This window comes from Echinococcus granulosus, assembly GCF_000524195.1.
Source record: "Echinococcus granulosus chromosome Unknown EG_S00046, whole genome shotgun sequence".
NCBI lineage: Eukaryota > Metazoa > Platyhelminthes > Cestoda > Cyclophyllidea > Taeniidae > Echinococcus > Echinococcus granulosus.
In genome coordinates this window covers 238,344-258,391 of record NW_020170426.1, presented here as the reverse complement: position 1 = coordinate 258,391, position 20,048 = coordinate 238,344, and the positions used below count along the sequence as shown (strand labels likewise).

Genomic DNA, 20,048 nt, shown 5'->3' with positions numbered 1-20,048 from the left:
TATATTGATATAGATAGATGCTGATTATTTGAATGTAGTTATTTCATGGTTGGTCAATTATTAATTGACTTTTTTCTGTTGTAATTTGAAGCATGTGCTAATCATTGAAGACAATTGGGATTACCGAAATGGCTTCTTCTGATGTGCCTCCACAACATCAATATGAGTTCGTAGATTTGCGAAATATCACAGAGGGACGTCACAACATAATTGCTGTGGTCAAATTTTTTAAGCCTCCTCAGAAAACCCGGGGCAGTGGCTTTTCTATGTTTGTATCCATAAGTGATCCATCCTTGAAGGGAGACAAATTCAGTGTCACCGTTATTAATAACAATGTCGATAAACTACCTCCTGTAATTTTAATTTTGTGTGATTTACAACTGATGTTTACCTTCGACGTTAGATACATTCTCCAGGAGACATTGTAATAATGCACCGATTAAGCGTATCGACTTTTCGTGGACGATTGCAAGGCTACGGGTCAGAAAACGCCGGTTTTGCTGTAGCGGTTTTTCCTGGCACAGTGGACTCGTCGCTAGCTCCCTACGAATCTACTTCCACTTGCACTGTATAATATAATTTCTTCATAAACCGTTTTGTTATAGTTTACTGATAAGGATTTGTCTCGAGTGAAGGAACTGCGGACTTGGTATAATTCACCCGAATGTCCCCTTGAAAAGGAGGCTCCACAATCGCTGAGCCCTTATAAGGTTATTTATAAGAAAACACTCATTTTTTTCTTAGGCTCAGGCGGAACATGATACGCACAATCTTTCTCGAATTCACTCGGTCAAGGTGAACTCATTTTTCAATACGGAAGCCCAGGTTAATTTTTTTCGTTAACATTTTACGCATTGGTAATGCCACAACTTGTAAAGCAGTAATATTTTCATATCTGTGTTAATTATTACTAGCTTCTTTTCTGTAGGTGGTCGCAATATACACTTATCCAACTGAAGTCACCAACGATCTCATCCTCTGTCTATGGGATGGTGAGCCTCCCAGGGATGATTTAGATCTGTTTCCTTTCTACAAACTTTCGGACTTGGAGCACCCACCTTCCCAAGATGGATTCCAGATGGATCCCAGACTTATCTGCATAACTAGACATTCCTTTCTGCCAGAAGTGGGCGATTGGTCTGTATGCGTCTTCATCTTTGACGAACATGCAGAGTCTGTCAGGTCCCTGAAACCTGGGACCCTTATACGCCTCCACAACCTCCACTGCACCGCTAAATGCGATGTGCGCTAATGCGTGTTCTGAGGACTTTATGTAGAGATAATGGACGAAGGCTTCATGTTTTTCTTTTTCTCCTACAGCCTGATAAACGCAAAGTGGACATGCATGGAGGCGGGCATCGTTATGGACGTAGAATCGAGTTGTTGACAGAGGAAACGGCTTCAGCGGATTTACTGGAGAGGCTGAGGTTAGGTAGAATGGCGCGGCAACCGCTAAACGCTGCTTCATTGTCACAGGACATGGACTGCCTGCGTATGGTGAGGATTCAAATCGTTCCCTTTAGTACTTTAATTAATTTTGAGTTTAACAATTGGAAGATTGTTAGGTCTTATAGCCATACTGCAACGACTTCAACTGGTTGGATGGAATCAGCATGATATTGGTTCATCTTACTAGTATGCTATTTTGAACATTAATTGCTGCCTAATTTTTCGTAAAAATGGGTGGACTTCCCGATTAGAAATGGTTTGAAATTGCTGTTTCATATTAACTGTAATCCGTTCTGTCTTCATTTTCAAGGGTATTTCTCATGAGTTTGGTCTACGTTTTTGTACTTTTGTGGATATCAACTGTATTATCCCATGCAATTCCATAACTATCTAGATTTGACACTATTCTTATTCTAGTGATTGACGCAAGAATGTGTACCACTTTAGAAGTGCTTCTATATTTCCAGAATGGTCTGCATTGTTTGCCACTCCCCACCTCCAATCCTGCCACATGTTTAACTGATCCGACTGGACACTTTTTATCACTCAATTTATCCAGGTGTACTGGAGAAATGGGCATCTCTACCACTGCTTTGTTATCACCCAAACTACAGTGAGGGAAGAATAGGTTTCGACTGCTTTTGCCAGAAACCCGATAGCTTTTTCAGTGTAAATTCCACATAGGAACGCCGCTAATTTCTTCAGTACCTTCCTCAATTACAGGACTATAATCATTTTTCTAAATGTATTCCGACGCATAAATCCTGGGCATATTTTTACCCACGCTTGCGACCTTGCTATTGTTTATTGGCACCCCCATCTCAAATCATGTATATGTGCCATCCCGGTTTTCTTGGCTGAGCCCGACGTCACAAGTATGTGACCTGTGTTCTCTATTGGATTATGATAACTGAATCCACCAAATCGTGTGTCACAAACAGCTGAATCGGATTTAAACAATCTATTTCTCATTTGATTGTATAATGCTAGGAAAAGGTAGCATGCACCACTTGGGGGAATGTCAGTGAGGGAAATATGGAGGATGAGACAGTATTGGAATTGATGCATCAAATCGTGTCACTAACAGATTGATGGAGTTCGATAGCAATAAAAGTGATGTGGGATTTTCTTTGTCCGGTGGTGGTTACATGTGTCCTTTGACAGCAGTTGAACTAGTCAAGGCAATAACAATTGGGGTCATATTGGGATCAACGAAAAACTTGGGTTTTGGTGGTCTGGTTTTCACCGAGACTCTGGTAGCAAGTGTTTACGTGTGACAGCTTTTAAAACCAAATGAATGACGGTTGAAATGAGATTGAACGTAAGTGTTATGTATCCACCACTGCTGACCAAACTGCAAACGAGTATTTATTCCCTAACTTAATATTCCAGAAAGGATTCACTCATTCGCTGGACTATTCTCCTTCAATTTATCCCTTAAGCTGACAGCAGCACAATTTTACGTGGTCTTCAACGGGCACAATCCCACAGATCTTGGAGCGGTTGGCGAGTCCTCCTCTTCCTTCCCGGTTCGTATTCGATTCTGCGGATGGGTTGTTGATGTTGTTCCCTCAAAATCGGAAAACATTCTTAATCACTTTCTTCTTAAGTGTGGAACTTGCTGCAGAATTAAAAGAATCCAAGACGATGATCGGCAAGTTGCTAATTGGCTAACTGGTTCGTTGTTAGATTATCAACCTTTCCTCCAAATGCTCCGAATGTTCTTTCCCCTCGCAGGCACATCTGTGAATGCGAATCCACCTCTAGCTTTGACGTTTTACCAGTTTTTCTTTTGGAGTTGGCTGACTTCTCAGGACGTGTGATTGCGGTGTCCTCGACCTGTGGTGTTGAGGCTTTGATTGGAGCCCATTTCCCTTCCTTTCGTGCGTGTTTACGAACCGTCTTCAAAGGTGCAACTGTGGAGGAGCGAGTCAAAGCCGCTGAGGAAATTAAAGAGGCCTGGACTGCTTGTGTTGGCGGTTGGGTTGATGCGACACTGCTGGTTTTGCAGAACAGTTGCCAGAGTGAAGCTAAAGTGGTTTATCTTGAAGGCTGAGGCATTGTGGTCTGTTTATCGTTGCTTATGGCAATTTGCGTGCTGTAAATGAGCTCTCCTTTTTGATATAAATAGATTGCTTATTTTAATAAAACTACAACTTTTAAATGGAGTACGCTGTGAATAAATGTACTTAATCCCTTGCGTACGACAGTCAATCTAGCAACAATAGATCTTGTGTTTCTAATCACGTTAAAGTCATTGCCTCGAAACGATCTTCCTCAGCTTACTCATTCTATCGAGTGGACTGTAAAATACATGCAACATAAGTGACATGGGCGTACCTCGTTGCACTACTTTCCCACTTTTAACCCGCCGTCATAGGATCCACCTAGAATTTACCTGCTTTACGAGCCGAACTTGATTTAATATTATTCATTATTCCCATACGATCTAGCCCACACTAAATTTCTAAGGTGGGGTGAACTGTAGATGCAATTTTTCACTTTTGAAAAGTCAAACATCAAGCACGGCTAAGAGCCAGCCACGTGATCGATAGGACTCGGTGAGCATTGAGAAAAATTCTTTGCAGGTTTGCCTCCACAGGAGAGGATAATAAGTTTCGGTGATTATTTTAATGAGTAAATTACCTTAGAAAGTCTTATGCAGCTATCTAACCTTTAAGAAACGCACGAACTAGTCCGATTCCGTCAAGTTTATCAACCTTGTTATCCATGCCTCTAGAGAAGACTCTTGAACACTTTCTTGTTTACTGTATGAAGATTGCGTAGTTACGAAAGCAGTAGATCAAAATCTACCATTAGCCAAGAGAGCCCCATTTCAAGTGAATTTAACTCCTTTTATTATACCAAATCTATGGCAGTGCGAGCCTGTTTAGGGCGCTGACAGTTGGAAATTCACCATGCTAGAATGCCGAACGTTGTTGAACTCGCGTCCACTCCAAGTCCGTGCGAGGCACACCATTGCGTAAGAATGGTTTACTACTACACCTAAACAGGCATCGGCTCAGTGAAGTATGCTTTGCCTCTTTCAAAAGACGGAATTCACAACATATTCGACTGATTGAATTGCCGTTATGACCTATCTAAAGTGAACGTGGTACTCCATACGTTCAATTTCGGGACCTCCACTTCTCGCAACATCCACTGAAAAATAGTTTAGCAAAAAGGCAACCAGTTTCCTTCGGAAACCGTACTTTATTGCTCACCCTGATCCCGTGATTTCTGAATAATAGTGATATCATAAATTGCAGGCGATTTGGACAAGACCAGACTCGCATTCAGGTGATTCGCTAGAGTTGGAGTAAGAGTAAGGGACTTGGACTTTCGATAGTGTACTAAAATACGATCAAATAACATGCGTCCAGGTTGGCAACAATGAAAGATCATTTAGTCGGAAAGACATTCAATCAGGTGAGTCCCGGTCGTCACTGCCGTCATCATCATCATCATCATCGCGATCATCGTCAGCATTATCCACATCTTGTTCAGCTGCTGTTGTTGAACCACTTCCGGTTTGCCTTTCAGCCAGCTGTAGCAGAAATAGACGCGCCACTGCAAGGAATGAATTAAAAAACCGCTTACATTAGTACTTAAAAGCAACATTTTACCGTAAGCATGCAGTTTTTACAACCATCACGGCGATATGTTCTCTCCACCCCTTCTCTATGCTAATAACGAGCCAGTCTTCTGTGGTATGCCATTTTAAGCCTTAAGGGAGGACTCAGGACGCCACATTTGTAACAGCAGCGAAGAACAACTCTATTAGCGTTGACCGATTACCTGGCCTTAACAGCTGAGTCTGTAGGCTCAGTACAGAGAGGTTTTTGAACACTGCACCTTCCAGCAAACCCGCAAATTCGAGTTCTGTGCAACAGCCACCGGCGAAAAGGTCAAGCTTCAACAAATCGAAACCGGCCTTAAAGGAAGGCTTGCAATACGTAATTGGAGGCGACTGTCCCTATAAAAGTGTAGGAGTGTAATAGCTCTCTACCCAGCGCCACTTTTAAGCACTGGTCGACTGGAGTAAAAAGTACGCCCGCTGCAGAAAGTCGTCCAGCCTATAGTCTTACCCCCAAATGATTTGTGGAGAAAGCAGTACAGACCTAAACATGCAACGTCAATCATGGGCAGCATTCCCCTGTGGTTCGAATTCATCATACCGTTTTCGGTCCCACCTGGTAGTTGTTCAATTCTCTGGAAGACTAGCCATGAAGAGCACCGAGAATGACACTGTGCAATGGAACGACATTAATTTTTCTCTTTACTTCTTTGGCCATGGGGCTCATCAATCTCCATGGCATAGAACCTCGTCCACGTCTATGGCATCCAAGTCTTTACCATCCGTTAACAACAAGGCATTCTTCTGTACTAGTATGCCTTGTTACGGCTTGAGGGATGATTCGGGACGCTAGGATGAACCTATCAGCTTAAAACAACATTTCCCAAACATTTTTCTGTGCAGCTGACTAAAGGAGGCAATGACGGACGAACTACATCGAAGAAGCACAACCGGTGAGTTACTAGGTCTTCTTGGTCTGATGGAACGCCATGAATGGAATAAATTAATCAGTTTACCGCAAACCTTCCTTGCTAACAAGAAATAGACGAAATCAACTTTACTGTTTTTAAATCTAGCCCCAAATTCGAATCATTCTTGATAGATATGATCACAGAGCATGTCTACGCGAAATTCCGCTGAATCGAAAATGGGACTTACTTCGTCCAATTCGGAAACTTGCGAGCTGTTGGCGTAGAGAAACACTGCTTTCAACTACCTGTTGTGTCCTCGTGAGATTTAGCCTCATCAGCTGTAATGTAGAAAATACCTTATTTTGCAGGTGTACATTTAAAAAGGCTTGTCTAAATGTCAGCACTAGATGACATATGCTAAGACATTCTACGTTATGAATTACTACAATACCACCACGACGTTGTCATGACACGCTACTTATTGGTGGGTATATGCCAGAAAGACAAAAAAACCGCCCTTCGCTCCTCTGAATGTCACAAATGCAGACAAGTAGAAAAAGCGAATTTCAACGTCACCTCAGCCGCATCGGCTTTGCGTTTTTTAATGCGATGGACGAAATCATCCTCCGTCTCGTCCAAAGGAAGAGGCGTCGGTTGGAGAAGCTTAATGCTGTAATCCACGCCGCTTACTGCAAGATCTAGATGTGAGAAAAACAGTTTAAGCCGATATACAATTTACGCAGGCCTTTTTGTCGCCTTAGTAATTGCCTTTACAGTGCATGCGTACCGTAGATGTCCCGCTGGTATCCCAGCCACACTGTATACCTATAATAAAGTTACCCGTAGATTTGCATACCTCAACTTTTCAGAAGCACCAGTGCTAATATGACGATACACTGGAAAAAATAATCGTTTGAATGTGAACCCAATTACGTGAACCCTTCCACTACATAGACATCCGTCCATGCCACTGGACTTCCGGCTCTTCGCATGCCAATAAACTACCCTCCCACCCTTGTATGCTTCATTATGGCTTTGGTAAAGACATTGGCTTCTGTACCCATGGCAGCAGTAAGCGAACTCAATCTAAAAGAACAAAAAGCCCAGAAATCGGTGCTGGATGCTGAACCAGTAACCGAAAAAATTGTCGTGGTGGATGACTGGCTCTACCGAGACTCGACAATAGAAAACCGAAGCCTCGTCTGCGAGCACCCTAATCTTGAGTTCTGCGAGGAGGCACTTAACTACTGAAGTAACACCAAATTTGAATGAATTGAAACACTTATCAGAGGTATTTAATGTGAAGTGACGCAAAGTACGTGAAAAAAAAATGGTACCCCCTTCACAATCCTAGTACCACTGAATGGCAGCAAAGAGTGAGTACTGGATTTAGCTCGACGAAGTTACTTTAAATTATGTGTTCAATTAAATGACTCGCTTTGGGTCAACATTCCCACGAATGGCGATCAGCACATAAAATGCACTTTTGTGGAGCGTCGGCCACTCTCGTGTAGTAAATATCCACAACGAAGCTCACGAAGGTGGAGGAGTTGAAACCGTCAATAGTCATTGGTGGTGTTAGCAAAAACATCCAAAGGTAGGACATTCAAATCTTACCCACGGAGGATTTTAAGGCACCGAGTACATTTTGATGGCCGAAGCAAAAAAAGAGGTCAAGGAGAGCCCCGGGGACGTGGTGCAAATGAAGAGACTATGCTGTAAAAGAATAGCTGTTTAAATGCATATTTGACTGCGCAAACTTTTGACTCTCCGTGGGCTCCACTTATGCGTTGACTGTATGGACATCCGTCTATACTTAAAACTCCCAGTATTTCTTTCCACTAATGGAAATAAGTCATTATGCTACATTAGCTTGTCTTATTACGTCCACAGAAATATGCTATAGGAGGCAACTAGGTAAATAATCTCGTAAACGTAACAAAATACAACAATGTCCCTCTAGATTCACTAACAGGAAAAGGATGTCACTCAATAAAAACAAAACCGTGCTCCAACAGCTCAAAATTGTCTGGTTCATTCACTATTCAAATTGTAAAACATCATGACTCATACAGAAGCCAAAATCCCTCCAGAACATGGACTATTTTATTCATACAACATTGAACAGCTATTCTTCAGACATGCACAACTGTACTGTCAACGATAGTGGTGAAACTACGTGATTTAACTTTATTTAAAAACACTGAAAAAGGGGCGATACTACACATCCTGGGGGTTACCACTAGGTCAGGAGAAAAGTGCAATGCCAACAGAAATGTAAAAAACGGCATTCATGGGACAATCTTAATGGTGAAAATTCCACCGTTAGTGTACTTCAAAGGCAAATTCCTAAACAATGTCGCAGCAGGCAAAGTACTTCAATTCTATAAAATGGTAAGTGATTGGAGAATCGACTGTTCTTCGAGCTTAGGCTTGGTAATCAATTTTATTGCCTTCCACCCCTGAAAAGACGAAATGGCGAAGACTTTTTTTCTTTAAAAAATTTAACAAACCAAACCAATACAGTGTCAATAACTCAAAGATATTAGCAACAGATGCTTCGTTCATGATCAGCCCATAAACAAAAAGACATGTTCAAAATCTCAAATGGGATCAAAATGCCCAGTGAAAATGTATGATAACAAGCAGCCTGACTAGTCGAAGTCTGACCTTTTGATACCAATGATAACCTTAACGGTTTAAATTAAAAAGCTCCGGAATAGAAACTATAAAATCACGAATAGCAGAGACAAAATGAGGCAGAATATACCAACGGGTCGTCCCATAGTATTCCGAGCATAAGTTGGCGCCTGACACGAAGAGATTTTAGAGGCAAATCTCACTATTTTATTACGTCCTCGTACCTGCGAGGCTTTTCTGATATCAGCTGCGTACTTGCAATAATGGCGACACTTCTTGCACTTCCAAACCACTACAGTAGCTCTAAATTGCACATAGATTACAGACGGGGCTGAATGTCAAATTTGATGCTTGATATTTTGATCTCATTCACAAATATCTGCTAAAGCATAAAGAGTATATGATCCGCCGTTTTGGTCAAATGGGAACTCGTCTCTCTGCTCTCCAATCATCCAGGGAATGCAACAACCGCTACTTGTAAAATAACAATATAGGGACGACTCACAGGGAAGAAAGGGATGAGGCTGAAGACGATTCACCACGGTGTCTGCTTTGATAGAATTCACGGGCTCTCCCGTTGCCCGATCCCACGCCAGCACATGACCGCACTCCGAACCACTGATTATGAAGTCTTCACCCCAGAAACACGCGTCCTTGATCTAGAGAAGGTAGCTGAACCAATGACATTGCAGTAATATATAGGGCCTAGTGACCAAAGGTTACCAGGGCAGGAACAACATCAAAACAACATCGCATTGGATAAAAAAGTCGACGGTTCTGTATGTAAAAGAAAATATGGGAGTATTGAAGAAACAGAGGAATAAAAAAACTACAAGAAATTGCCATGCATGTATTGGTTTCATTAATTAATTACTTCCTAATTTATTATATTTTACGACTAGAAGTGTCGTCAGGCAGCATTTTGTGCCAAAAAGGCGTCGTTTCTCGATTCGTGCCAAAGGAAAAACGTATCTAGGATGTCGAGCAGCTGATTCCTTAATAAAAATAAACAGAGCAAATACCATAAAATCTATCAATAATGGTAAAGTCAATAGCAATAGTTGAAGAAAAAACACTAAGTGTTAAGGAAAAATGACCCCTTTCTCCAATTATGCAAATAATTTCGCGCGAAGATGCCTGTGGTGATTGGATTCGTGCATCAGTTGAGCGAATAAAGTTCGTACTTGTCAAATCCATCAAGAAAATACCTTATTCTTGGGAAGGGCTATGTTCAACTAATCGAATGTGAACACACATACACTATGCAATGCATCGCTTGACCGAAAAATTTCGTGCGATTTTCGGTATAGCTTGACACAATTGCCTCTAGTAAGATACAGGAACTTATGAAACGCACGAGATTGTTTAGTGTGCAAACACGGTAAAGTGTGCATGAAAATGCGTTAGTCTATCGATGGAGCACTCCACCATCTTCCTCGCGTGATCCCAGCTCGTCCGGCCTAGCAGGCGAACTTCACTCGATCACAAAGCTGTAGGAGTTGGCTTCTCCTCCAATTTCTTGCATCGTATTGGAACTTGCGATAGCAGAACAACACACCACCTGAAGCTAAGCGGCTTAAATAAAAAATGCAATTCCGATGATGAACCACTTCAAGAGATGCACCATACTAGGGAAAGAGACGCTTTGTTCTTGACCATAAAGAATGGGGGAGTGTGTATTAGTATTGGTTAAAAATAACTAGGGATTTACGTGTCAAGAATACCTTTCAGTAACGACTAGCGTGATTGATGATAAGACAATTTATTGACATCCACATTAGCTGGAAAATCGTGGAAGCTAAGTAAATGACTTTCGCATGCTACGCACTAACAGGTGACGATAAGTTTCAAGGACCATCAATTTGTTCTCCACCTCCTTCCTTTACTTTGGAAAAACTTGAAGTTGGGAAAAGATTGACTAACTTACGATAAGAATTAACTTTTGCATTCCAACGTCAAGCGACCAAGCATATCATTGGTTCTTCCCAAACGACCCACTAACCCACGCCGCACCTCTAAGGCATTACTTCATTCCCCACAGAATTAGGCCTCCCTTGAGTGTGATGCACTGCGGAAGAAATTATTCACCATGAAGTTCTTTCTGACGGTCAAAAATTACAGCCATATTTTTAGTCTCTAGAAACAAAACACGCTCCATAAAAGTGGAATTCTCAGCAAGCTTTATCTCATTGGTAAGGGGTTGTAGTTAGTATCTTGTGCCAGCGGCTACGTTAGCTAATAAAAAGACTTGAAGAGCCTCCAGCAGTTATTCAATTTTATTATACAAATCCGCAAGGATCCATTTAGTTACTTTAGCACTGTGAACAACCGAGACTCAGTTTCAGCAAATCTTCACCACTAATTTGACTTCGACTAAAATTAGAGATCAAGCTTGTTGTAAACTTAAAGTACATTTTAGTAAGTCAGATAACATCCTGACATCTGGAGGGCGTGTTCACACAAATAAACCACAGTCATATAAGCGAACAATTTCCTTTCACAAAATCACCATAAGAACAGTCCCGCACCACTACACTATCTTCACATATGGACCTACAGTAATTTCCACTAAATTCACAAAAAATTCCCAGTTTTTAACAAATAATTTGTTGATTAAGACGGGACGACGGCGAACTCGGTAACAGTTCAAACACATAAAGAATAAATATCTGGAGAAAGAGGTTGCTCCCGGTGAATAGTAAAAGGGTTAATGAAACAAAACCATAAACGCTGTAAAGGTGATCCAACTTGACTCACCACAGTGCGGAATGATCGCTGCCCAGCATAGGAGGCTATTTGTCGTGCTCGTGGACAGGAGGCAAGAACGCGAGCGATCATCTCGTCTGAGGCGAACTCCAATTCCTTAGCCGAACTCTCACCTGCCTCTGTAAGGCAGGAAAGGTTTTGTACAAGAGATGTATCCATTATGAGATAATAGGGTCAGAAATTTCTCAAGATGCGATGTACCCTCAATGGTGGAATCTCTGGATGAAGAATGACGAGACGAGGTGTCATGAGCATTGTCAGTGGAGCTCTCTGTTTCATGAGAACGGCGTTCCGGATCCGAATTGTTGTTGTGATTCATCGACATTGCACGCCTTCGTTCCACAGCCCTATCCAAAAGTAGAGGCGCCAAAGTGAAGCAAAAACTGATCAGGGAAGTTTGTGAATGAGTTTGCATATCCAAAAGGGTCTTTTTTTCACGAGCTAATTAGCTAGAGCTGTTTTTTAACACGCATTTGTGAAAGATAAAAAATCTAATTTTAAACAGGTTGACTTGCCCTTTATGACTTTTTAAGAAGTATTACGTAAGACTTACTTTCAAAGGTACAAAAATAACAAAAGGATTATGTTTACTGCAAAACTACATGGAAAGATAATCCATTATGCCAATTTAATAATTTGCCATTTCTAATCCCAAATTAAACTCGAGCATTACTTTAACTGGGCTGACAATACGTTCAATGGGTAATGAATGAATGAAAGAAGTTAACACACCCGGCAAGAAGCATTGCAAAAATAACACTGGCTGCACCTGAAAGTGGGAAAAAAATCCTATTTAGGGGAATGTCATAAACTAAACAATGAAATGCTTTGCGATAATATTTGTTAAGAACTACAATTTACAAGTGTATGAGCATGGGCGCCGTCACGATTCCAACCAGCAAATCAAAGTCGATAAGGACTTCAGAACAGCATCCTCTAAATATAGTGAGCACGTACATGCTTGTTGGCTGAAGTACTCGCGTGATCGCCTTTCTAGCGTAAACGTGCCTTTTTAAATGGCCTTGACCTTAAAGTGGACATTAGCCAGCGTGAAACTGCCCATCGAAGGGAAATAAATGAAAAATCAAGTTGAGAAACAGTCTAGAATGTTCGAGAAATAAACGCAAAAAGGGAACATTCAACCCCTGAATTTGTAGAGTCAAAATGGGAATGGCTTTCTGGGGTTGTGGATAGCCTCAACAACACCCCAATAACTTCCGATACCGCAGGATATACGGACAAATTACAGTTTCCTTTAACCTGTCTCTATAATGTAAAGCACCATTAGCCACGCTGCCACCGCTGTCGTTTTGATTAGATGCCAGGTTGGCTACTGACAAAAGCACTTGACGCTGTATCGCCATGTCGCATCAGAAATCACCTTGGAGGAGTGGTCCCATCGTAACCATTGTTGTAACGCTTGCGACCGTTTATAAAATCCCAATCTTCCCTTGATACATTCACTTAACACTTTTTGATGCCTAATTCATTTGGTTTTCAAATATTGCAAGTTACCCTGTCTCAAAAATCATCCCAGTCAGTGTCTGACCAGAATACACCCATGCGCATTAGCAAGCACAGAGGAAGCTCATAAATTTCGAACAATATCTTCAAGAAGGTTAAGTGGTATAAAGTGTAGCCGACTGATATATAATCGTTTAGCAGGGCTGCCTCTTGAATCTCTGCAGATCGCATGCATCATTTCGGCTCGAGAAATGACTTGAGGAGCTACATTGGCGGCAGTGGTAAGTGAACCTGAACCAGGCTAGTAACTATTCAGATTCCTCGAGTTGGTTGATAAGTCTAAACGTCACAGAGGAAAGATATTTGTCGCAGGTCTGAATCGAAGGAGACTCACCACAAAAGGGATAAAACGGGGTCAACTGTTGGCAAAGCCCCTAATTACAGTTCTACAGGGTGACCACCAATGCAACGAGATCAGGTTTCCACAAATTGAAAGCGGCCTTGTTGCTTTTGGGGAAAGCGGAAAGAAAGTGGCGTATTGAATATGTACACTGTAGGGCATTATTCAGTAACACCTCCCAAATCAATCTTTGTTCAATATGAATGGCCTGACAGAACCTCACTATACTTAGTAACTATCCAAAATCTTGACGGTCATGCCTACGGCATTACACCACTTATGTACACTAATGATAAACCTGAACTTTTGCCAAATTCTACCTACTTCGACCTCAACAATATAAGCTTTGGGTCTAACGAGAAATAAGGAAAGGCATGCCGTCCCCACGATTTTAGCCTCCAATTCGGATGACCAAATGGGCCTGAAGTCACAAGACACCCTGGACCGTCAGAAATACTTTTAGTTAGTAAAACGGGAAAGAAGCTAAAAAGGACGTCGTCGGAAGTGTCGAATTTAAACAGACATACAATCTGTACGATACAAAAGCGGAAGGCCTAAGAAGGCTAATGATCGAATTGCCAATAGGCAAGGCGTAATAACTCCAACGAAAAGTTGATGTCTGCCGCTATTAAAGGTGTTAGGATGAACGAAAAACGTCTTTAGTCGCTAAAACATTGCAGAAGCAACTCTAATACGTTACAAGTAGTTGGGCTTTATATTTCATCAATGAGTGAACAGACTCACGTGGCTCGACGTTTTCAGAACTTTCAGCGTCTCCCGATGGCTGAGCAGTACTTCCTTCTGCCTCCACCCTTTCCTCCTTCTGTCTAGCCGACTAAAGTGGAAGAATGTCAGATGACATGATATTTATTACGAGGCGCCTAGACACTCACTGATAACAAATGGTCAGTAGAGTGCGAAAATTCCTCAATTTTCTCCTCTAGTTTGTTGAGGTCGAAGAGGAAGACAGAGGAGTACATATGACTGACAAGCATTCGCCGTCCAGGATACTGCGACTTGAATCGACGATGTCGAAGCTGTTGTTGCAGGCTCAGGTTAAGAGAGGTATGAAGCGGTTCAAAGCACACTGAGGTGATAAATAGCGGCCCATAGTCGAGGCGAATTTCATGAGAGAAATTTGAATGACTAGCTAGACCCAGGGGACGAACAATCTGGTAGGGATGTGGCGCTGCCTGCTTGGAACCCGTTGCTAGAGTGTCCATCGCTGATGAATGCAAAAAAAGAGGCCGTAGACGTGTATAGCGTAGTGTAGGTAGGAAGTAAAAGGGAAGTTACATGGAGAACACAGGCGCCGAAGATCAAACAACCGCACAAAGCCATCAGCACTGGCTAGGGCAATGGCTCGCGAGCCGTCAAGAGGATGAACGTCACCAGCAGTGACGGGAAATTCGAATCGCATGGTTGGGGCGATCTGAGGCAGTTTGGAGTGGGCTGAAGTTGCAGAGTTGATTGTGCTGAAGAAACACGTTCGACCACAAAGCTGCATATCGCGACCAATACAATGGGGTAGTCGTGTATCCCACAGACGAACAGTATGGTCATGAGATAGCGTAATTATACAGTGCTGGTGGTCTTGAAGTGTCAATATCTGAAATCAAAACCGATTATGGATGGAACCAAATCTGCGATCAAATGGTATGGACGATAATTTGGGTTATCTTACGTCATAGACGGGCATCTTGTGAGAGAAAAAGAGTTGACCGTCGGTAAGACTAGTCCCACCACTGACAGAAACACGCATTACACATCCACAACGAAAGCCTGCATAAATCTATTCAGATAAATGCACTCTATGAAAAGTCAGTAAGTACAATATCATTGCATGTTTCGGGTATAAACTTTGCTATAAATATGTTGCTCATAGCTTTCAGTTCCTTACGAAAGACGACGTTATCAGGGGCATTTGAAAAGACGTCGGTAATTGCGACACAGCGGTCATCACCTCCAGACAGGATAAATTGGCCTGAATTGTCCCATTTTATAGTGTTAACCTAGATAAATTAAGCCAACTATGTGGGTAAAAGTCCTACACATCCGTCATGTGACGGAAACGCATTTTTGACGGCGAGGGAATAGAAGTTACGCAGACTGTCTAGGAGATAAGAAGGGCGCCGGAAGTTACGAGATACCTTTACAAAACCCATACTCTCGAATCTTCTCGTCCTCAAAAAGGGGAAAATAATCATCAAGCATTGACGTTCTGCGGGAAATCACATACAGTCGATTACGAAGCAAAGCCAAGGAGCTAATTCGCACACGATTTGCCCGTCAATTTTGGTAGATACAGGTATTTTATGCAAGCTGCCTAAATTTGCATTAGAATATTTATTTTTTCGCAGAGTTTTCAAAAATTATTTATCTTTAATAAGATTTGTTTTTAAGAACTAATGTTTTAAGCGCGTCTTTCAAGAGCCCCATGTTATCAATTTCCTACTAGGTCCCTGAGCATGTGCTTAAATTGCGTCTATTTTTTATTTTATCTTACCAGTCTTGTTACTCCACTCATGTTGCTCTTTTGTGATGTTTTTAGATCGTTCGATTAGGAGTGCAGAAACAATTACAGATACATCCTATATGCAGATGGAATCTAATGACGCCATCTCCCAGAAAATATGGAATGGTGCAATCCCTGTTTCCTTTTGTGTTTTTCCTAGCGAAATACCCCATGAAATTCCTTCACCCCCTCCTCCCTTTCTTGTAAGCTTTTTTGCCATTATTACACTTTATCATTTAGCGCTAAACCAATGATAACTTCTTTGTTATAGATGTTAGTCCCGCGGGTCACATACTTCCCACTTGTATTGGAAAAGGTAATCTTACAGTTCCGCACCTACCTCCAGTCGAAATTTCCACTATCTCACACTCACTCTCCCTCTGACCTCACTGACGACAGTTCACCCGCGCAATCTACTGAGGAATCGCATTCTGTTAAAAAGGATCTTACCTACTGGCTGGTCTACGACGGCGTTCCTTTGAAATGGCAAGTCGGTCTCGGTTATGGGTGTATCTTGGGCAGAGGTAGTTAAACTCTATCCCCTCCGGAGCATTTCAAATACTTTAGTAATAAGGAAGTGAGAGCCGCGGTTTAGAACAGTGGCGTATCCTAACATCGGTGAATGGTATGTTAGTGAACTTACCAAAGTAAACTTTTCCAGGCACTATCCTGTTGGGCTGCTTTTCGATCTCTATGGCTCACCGGATAAACTACCTTGGGAGATCACTGTGCGCTTTGGGGTAAGTTACCGTCTTCCTTCGCTTGTGGTCATCTCTGCCCGTGTACCAATATGTACTAGTCTGGAAGGGGCCTTAGTATAACCACATATAAAGGATAAAAGACGATTATTACAGCTTTGTACTGCTGGCTTGGTGGCAGCTTCGCAGGAGATCAGAAGGGCTCATGAAATAAAAATGCACTTTAACCGAATATCAGTTTGGTGTCTAACTTCGGTTTTTTTTTGAGTATCTTCCTCAGCGTTCTCTTTGGTCACCGTTACCGCTTCTATCTAGTATTTGGGTATTATAGAATCAATTTTATGACATGGATTAAGATGATGCATCAGTTGTTCAGTCAATGGAAGGGTACTTTAAAATCCAAAGATTGCATTTTTGGTGAATTTCTTGTTACATATTATTTGTCAACTTTATTATAGGAATTCTCTTTCATTTAATTGATCGTGGTTTACTGATAGTCTACAAAAGCGTGTTTTGTGTGTCAATTGCCACCTGTAGAAATATTTGCTGTGTATGACCACATAACAAGACAAGGTAAAGTAGCTTCCTGGACCTGTGTTTTGCATTCATTTTTCCTTTTTATCCTTATGCTAGTGCAATGCAATTGTCTTTTTCGTTATCGCTCTCTTTTGGCATGTTTGAAAGATATCGCGTGTTTACATTTTGGTCATCATTCATTATTATCATTCGCGCACACTAACTAGTCCTCTTGTTGGTGGTTTTGCATGTTTCACCTCCATTACACATGCGTGGAACGGCTGACAAAGTTTACGCGTGGTGTCAGTCCCTTTTTTAAGTCTGCAGATTCATTCATTCTTTTTCGTGGTATTCATTCAGCAGAACCAAGGTTTGTGTTCCTTTGGCGTGGGTTCACTTACCGCTTGCTAAATTGCATTGTTCTGATAATCTCTAAAGTCGGTACTTTTTAAAAATCTAGCAATGACCTACAGAATGTCTTGAAGACCTTTACCACACCTTCATGGCACTAGTGTGACAGGCGGATTGTGGGAACTGAAAGATTTGCGTAGACAGATGCATAATTGATAAAAATATCGTTCTGCTGCTAATAAGTCCTATTGACAGGATTATCCAACAAACACTCTCCTTGCACCTCCGGTTTCCCGCTCCGCTGTTGAGGCAATTTTCCTGGCCACCCTGAAGGAGGCAGACCAGCTGAAGCACCGAGGTCGCGAGGGTCCTGGACCGATCTTCAATGAATTACTCCCAGAAGATCAGCACCGACTGTGGAACGGTCTCCTGCAGCACCGCTTCGATCTCTTCTGGTCCATCAATAAGCGCTTCATGCAGGGCGCTCCCGCACCCGCCAGGTCACTGGCTCCACCCGGTTAGTTGTAGGCCATGGCTGCCTGAATTCAGTCCTAATGGGAATTGATTGTGAATAGTTGCCCCTATACTAACGGGTTGTTCATAACGTGATTGGCTTTTTATTTTCCCTGCTGAAATACACTTTGTTTCTAAAACAAGTAATCAAAATCAGTGTATTAATTATGCTCTTTTCTAAAACGTTAAGAATTCCCAGGGCTTTTCGTGGTATTCAATTAACTTATGTCTAGTGTGTATCACCTGTGCATTGCCTTCATTGACGTGGGTTACTACGTACCTGCAGACACGAGTATGCGGTGTTCTTATGTTTTCATTAACAAGAATCTTCTTTAATCGCCGCATATTGTTTCACCTATCCACCACCGCTGTCGTCTGTCATCTTGACTGGCTGTGCCCGGACGTGTGATCTACAATCACGCGTAATTCTGCCACGGCGATCGCCCTTTTATGGCAGTGAAGTCAAAACTCCCAGGTTGATTGGAATAGCTCTGTATTCCTTTTCAATCTTCTCTAATGTAATGTTTTGTTAAAATAGATTACATTAGGAAATGTTGCATTTCGAAGTTAGTTTTTGGTCGTCCGATATTTGCGATACTCGAACCATAAAAGAAAACCCATACGGTAGCGACTTTCATACCGCAACAAATCGTTCTTTAGAACTTTTCATTGTCTTTCTTCTGGCCAACTTCATTTACCCTCGGCCAAAGAATACGCTTTTTGATTACTTATCATTTCTGTATGCACTGCTCCAGACCCCACTGAGAACGACATCGAGGATGGGCAAACCACGCGCATTTTCGGTGAGGATGCAGCAGCTCTAATGGTCACAACCGGTGCAATGAAAGCATTTCGACACTGCCCCTTCCGTGTATACTTTTCCCCCCACGCCTTCGAGACTTCTCCCCCCACTACAACCTACCTCCAGACCCTCGTGTCCCCCTTCAGTGGGGTGGACGGGACTCCTGCCACCTTCGCTGACGTGATTGCCACCCTCCTCAAGTGCAGCCACGTTCAACTTCATGCTGAAGGTCAGCTTGTCACTTTTCTACTCATAGCGTTTCAGTAACTGTGATTTGTTTCTTCTACAGATTTCATATTTCTGGTGCATGGAGTGGAGGTGCCGCCAGAGACGCCAGCTCAGTGGATGTGTGAGTGGATGGCCTATCCGGACAACTTCATACATGTGGTGGCGTGCAAACGCAAAAAATAACGTATTTTATGGATCTTTTGATAAACTGTCTTTCATCGTCTCTTATACGCCGTCTAGAACATCCTGTCCAGTGTCATCCCTATTGCACTTCATCCTATGTCCATCTTAATGCTATCTTTCTGGCAGTTGTGATTTCTGTTGGATTTATTTTAGGGAACTCAGAAGTTAGTCTGTACGTTGATTTTTTTAGTGTTATCTTCTTTCTTAAAAATTGTCTGGTTCCAAGCTCATGCATTTGGCGGAATGGTACCATATTTATGTCGAGTGCTGTGTGATTGCAAATTCAGTGAAAAGCAGGGAATAGGAACGTCTTTTTAAATGTCTTGAGGAAGGCTTACTTCTAAATGGATTGGCCTGTTATTATTGTGTGAAAAAATGGTGAAGAAATAAAAATCATTTAAGTAGGATCACAACAAAAGGTCCGGGAAACTGGTTGGATAGTTAGCTGTCAACTACTTCTTAATCATGAGACATGAAAAAAGAATGACTTTAAATGAAATAGTCAAATCGCATACTGGGAAATACTTCAACGGATGGGGTGTAAGTGAACAAGATTCCCGCAGGTAAACGGTGGGACAGTATTGAAAAGATGGAGTGCAGCAGAGGCGAGGCATCGAGGAAATATCATGTCATGCCTTTACCCTGACATTCTCATGTGTGGATAATCTACGAAGCGCACTCCTCGAAGAGCATTACATGCTTTTAGAGGGCCTGGAAGGGAAGTTTTATCAAAAATTTTCAGCTGCAAGGTAATCACTGGATTCCTTCATCGGGGTGGAGTTGGGGTGGATGAAGCTGGATAGTCACTATTTGGGGCGTTTTGGATAAGGCTTAAAATATGGCGCAGAGTTAAATTTCTTTTGGCTAAACCAATAATTGTATGGAAAACTTCTGTAGTGCACCATCCTTCCTGTAACTGGATACAATGTTAGTAACGAATTGTGATTTGTGGGATCCATGCAATTGTTCTTACGCACGCATCATCGTGTACACAAGTAAAATCGTCGGTCCATCAGCACAATACACCCCCATCGT

General features: G+C 42.0%; 3 protein-coding genes across 3 annotated transcripts; 2 read left to right on the top strand and 1 right to left on the bottom strand. All coding sequences in view use genetic code 11, as the record gives it.

The window, feature by feature from the left end:
• Positions 1-128: 128 nt before the first annotated feature.
• Positions 129-3,505, top strand: EGR_05805 (Protection of telomeres protein; the record flags this gene model as incomplete). The annotated part of the gene is made up of 8 exons (XM_024495054.1): positions 129-353; positions 404-568; positions 606-710; positions 745-825; positions 929-1,243; positions 1,321-1,497; positions 2,892-3,058; positions 3,187-3,505. 8 exons carry the CDS (start codon positions 129-131, stop codon positions 3,503-3,505), a joined length of 1,554 nt encoding a protein of 517 aa, XP_024350517.1.
• A 1,365-nt stretch (positions 3,506-4,870) lies between these two features.
• Positions 4,871-15,372, bottom strand: EGR_05804 (DDB1- and CUL4-associated factor; the record flags this gene model as incomplete). The annotated part of the gene is made up of 13 exons (XM_024495053.1): positions 4,871-5,019; positions 5,248-5,425; positions 6,514-6,635; positions 9,083-9,236; positions 11,335-11,462; positions 11,545-11,690; positions 12,076-12,112; positions 13,952-14,042; positions 14,101-14,432; positions 14,504-14,816; positions 14,892-14,989; positions 15,108-15,219; positions 15,259-15,372. The coding sequence occupies 13 exons, from the start codon at positions 15,370-15,372 to the stop codon at positions 4,871-4,873; spliced, it is 1,974 nt and encodes a 657-aa protein (XP_024350516.1).
• Positions 15,373-15,748: 376 nt separating this feature from the next.
• EGR_05803 (Autophagy protein 5) lies at positions 15,749-19,013 on the top strand (the record flags this gene model as incomplete). Its single annotated transcript, XM_024495052.1, has 6 exons — positions 15,749-15,925; positions 15,994-16,229; positions 16,318-16,462; positions 17,543-17,804; positions 18,556-18,831; positions 18,892-19,013. The coding sequence occupies 6 exons, from the start codon at positions 15,749-15,751 to the stop codon at positions 19,011-19,013; spliced, it is 1,218 nt and encodes a 405-aa protein (XP_024350515.1).
• Between the last annotated feature and the right edge of the window lie 1,035 nt (positions 19,014-20,048).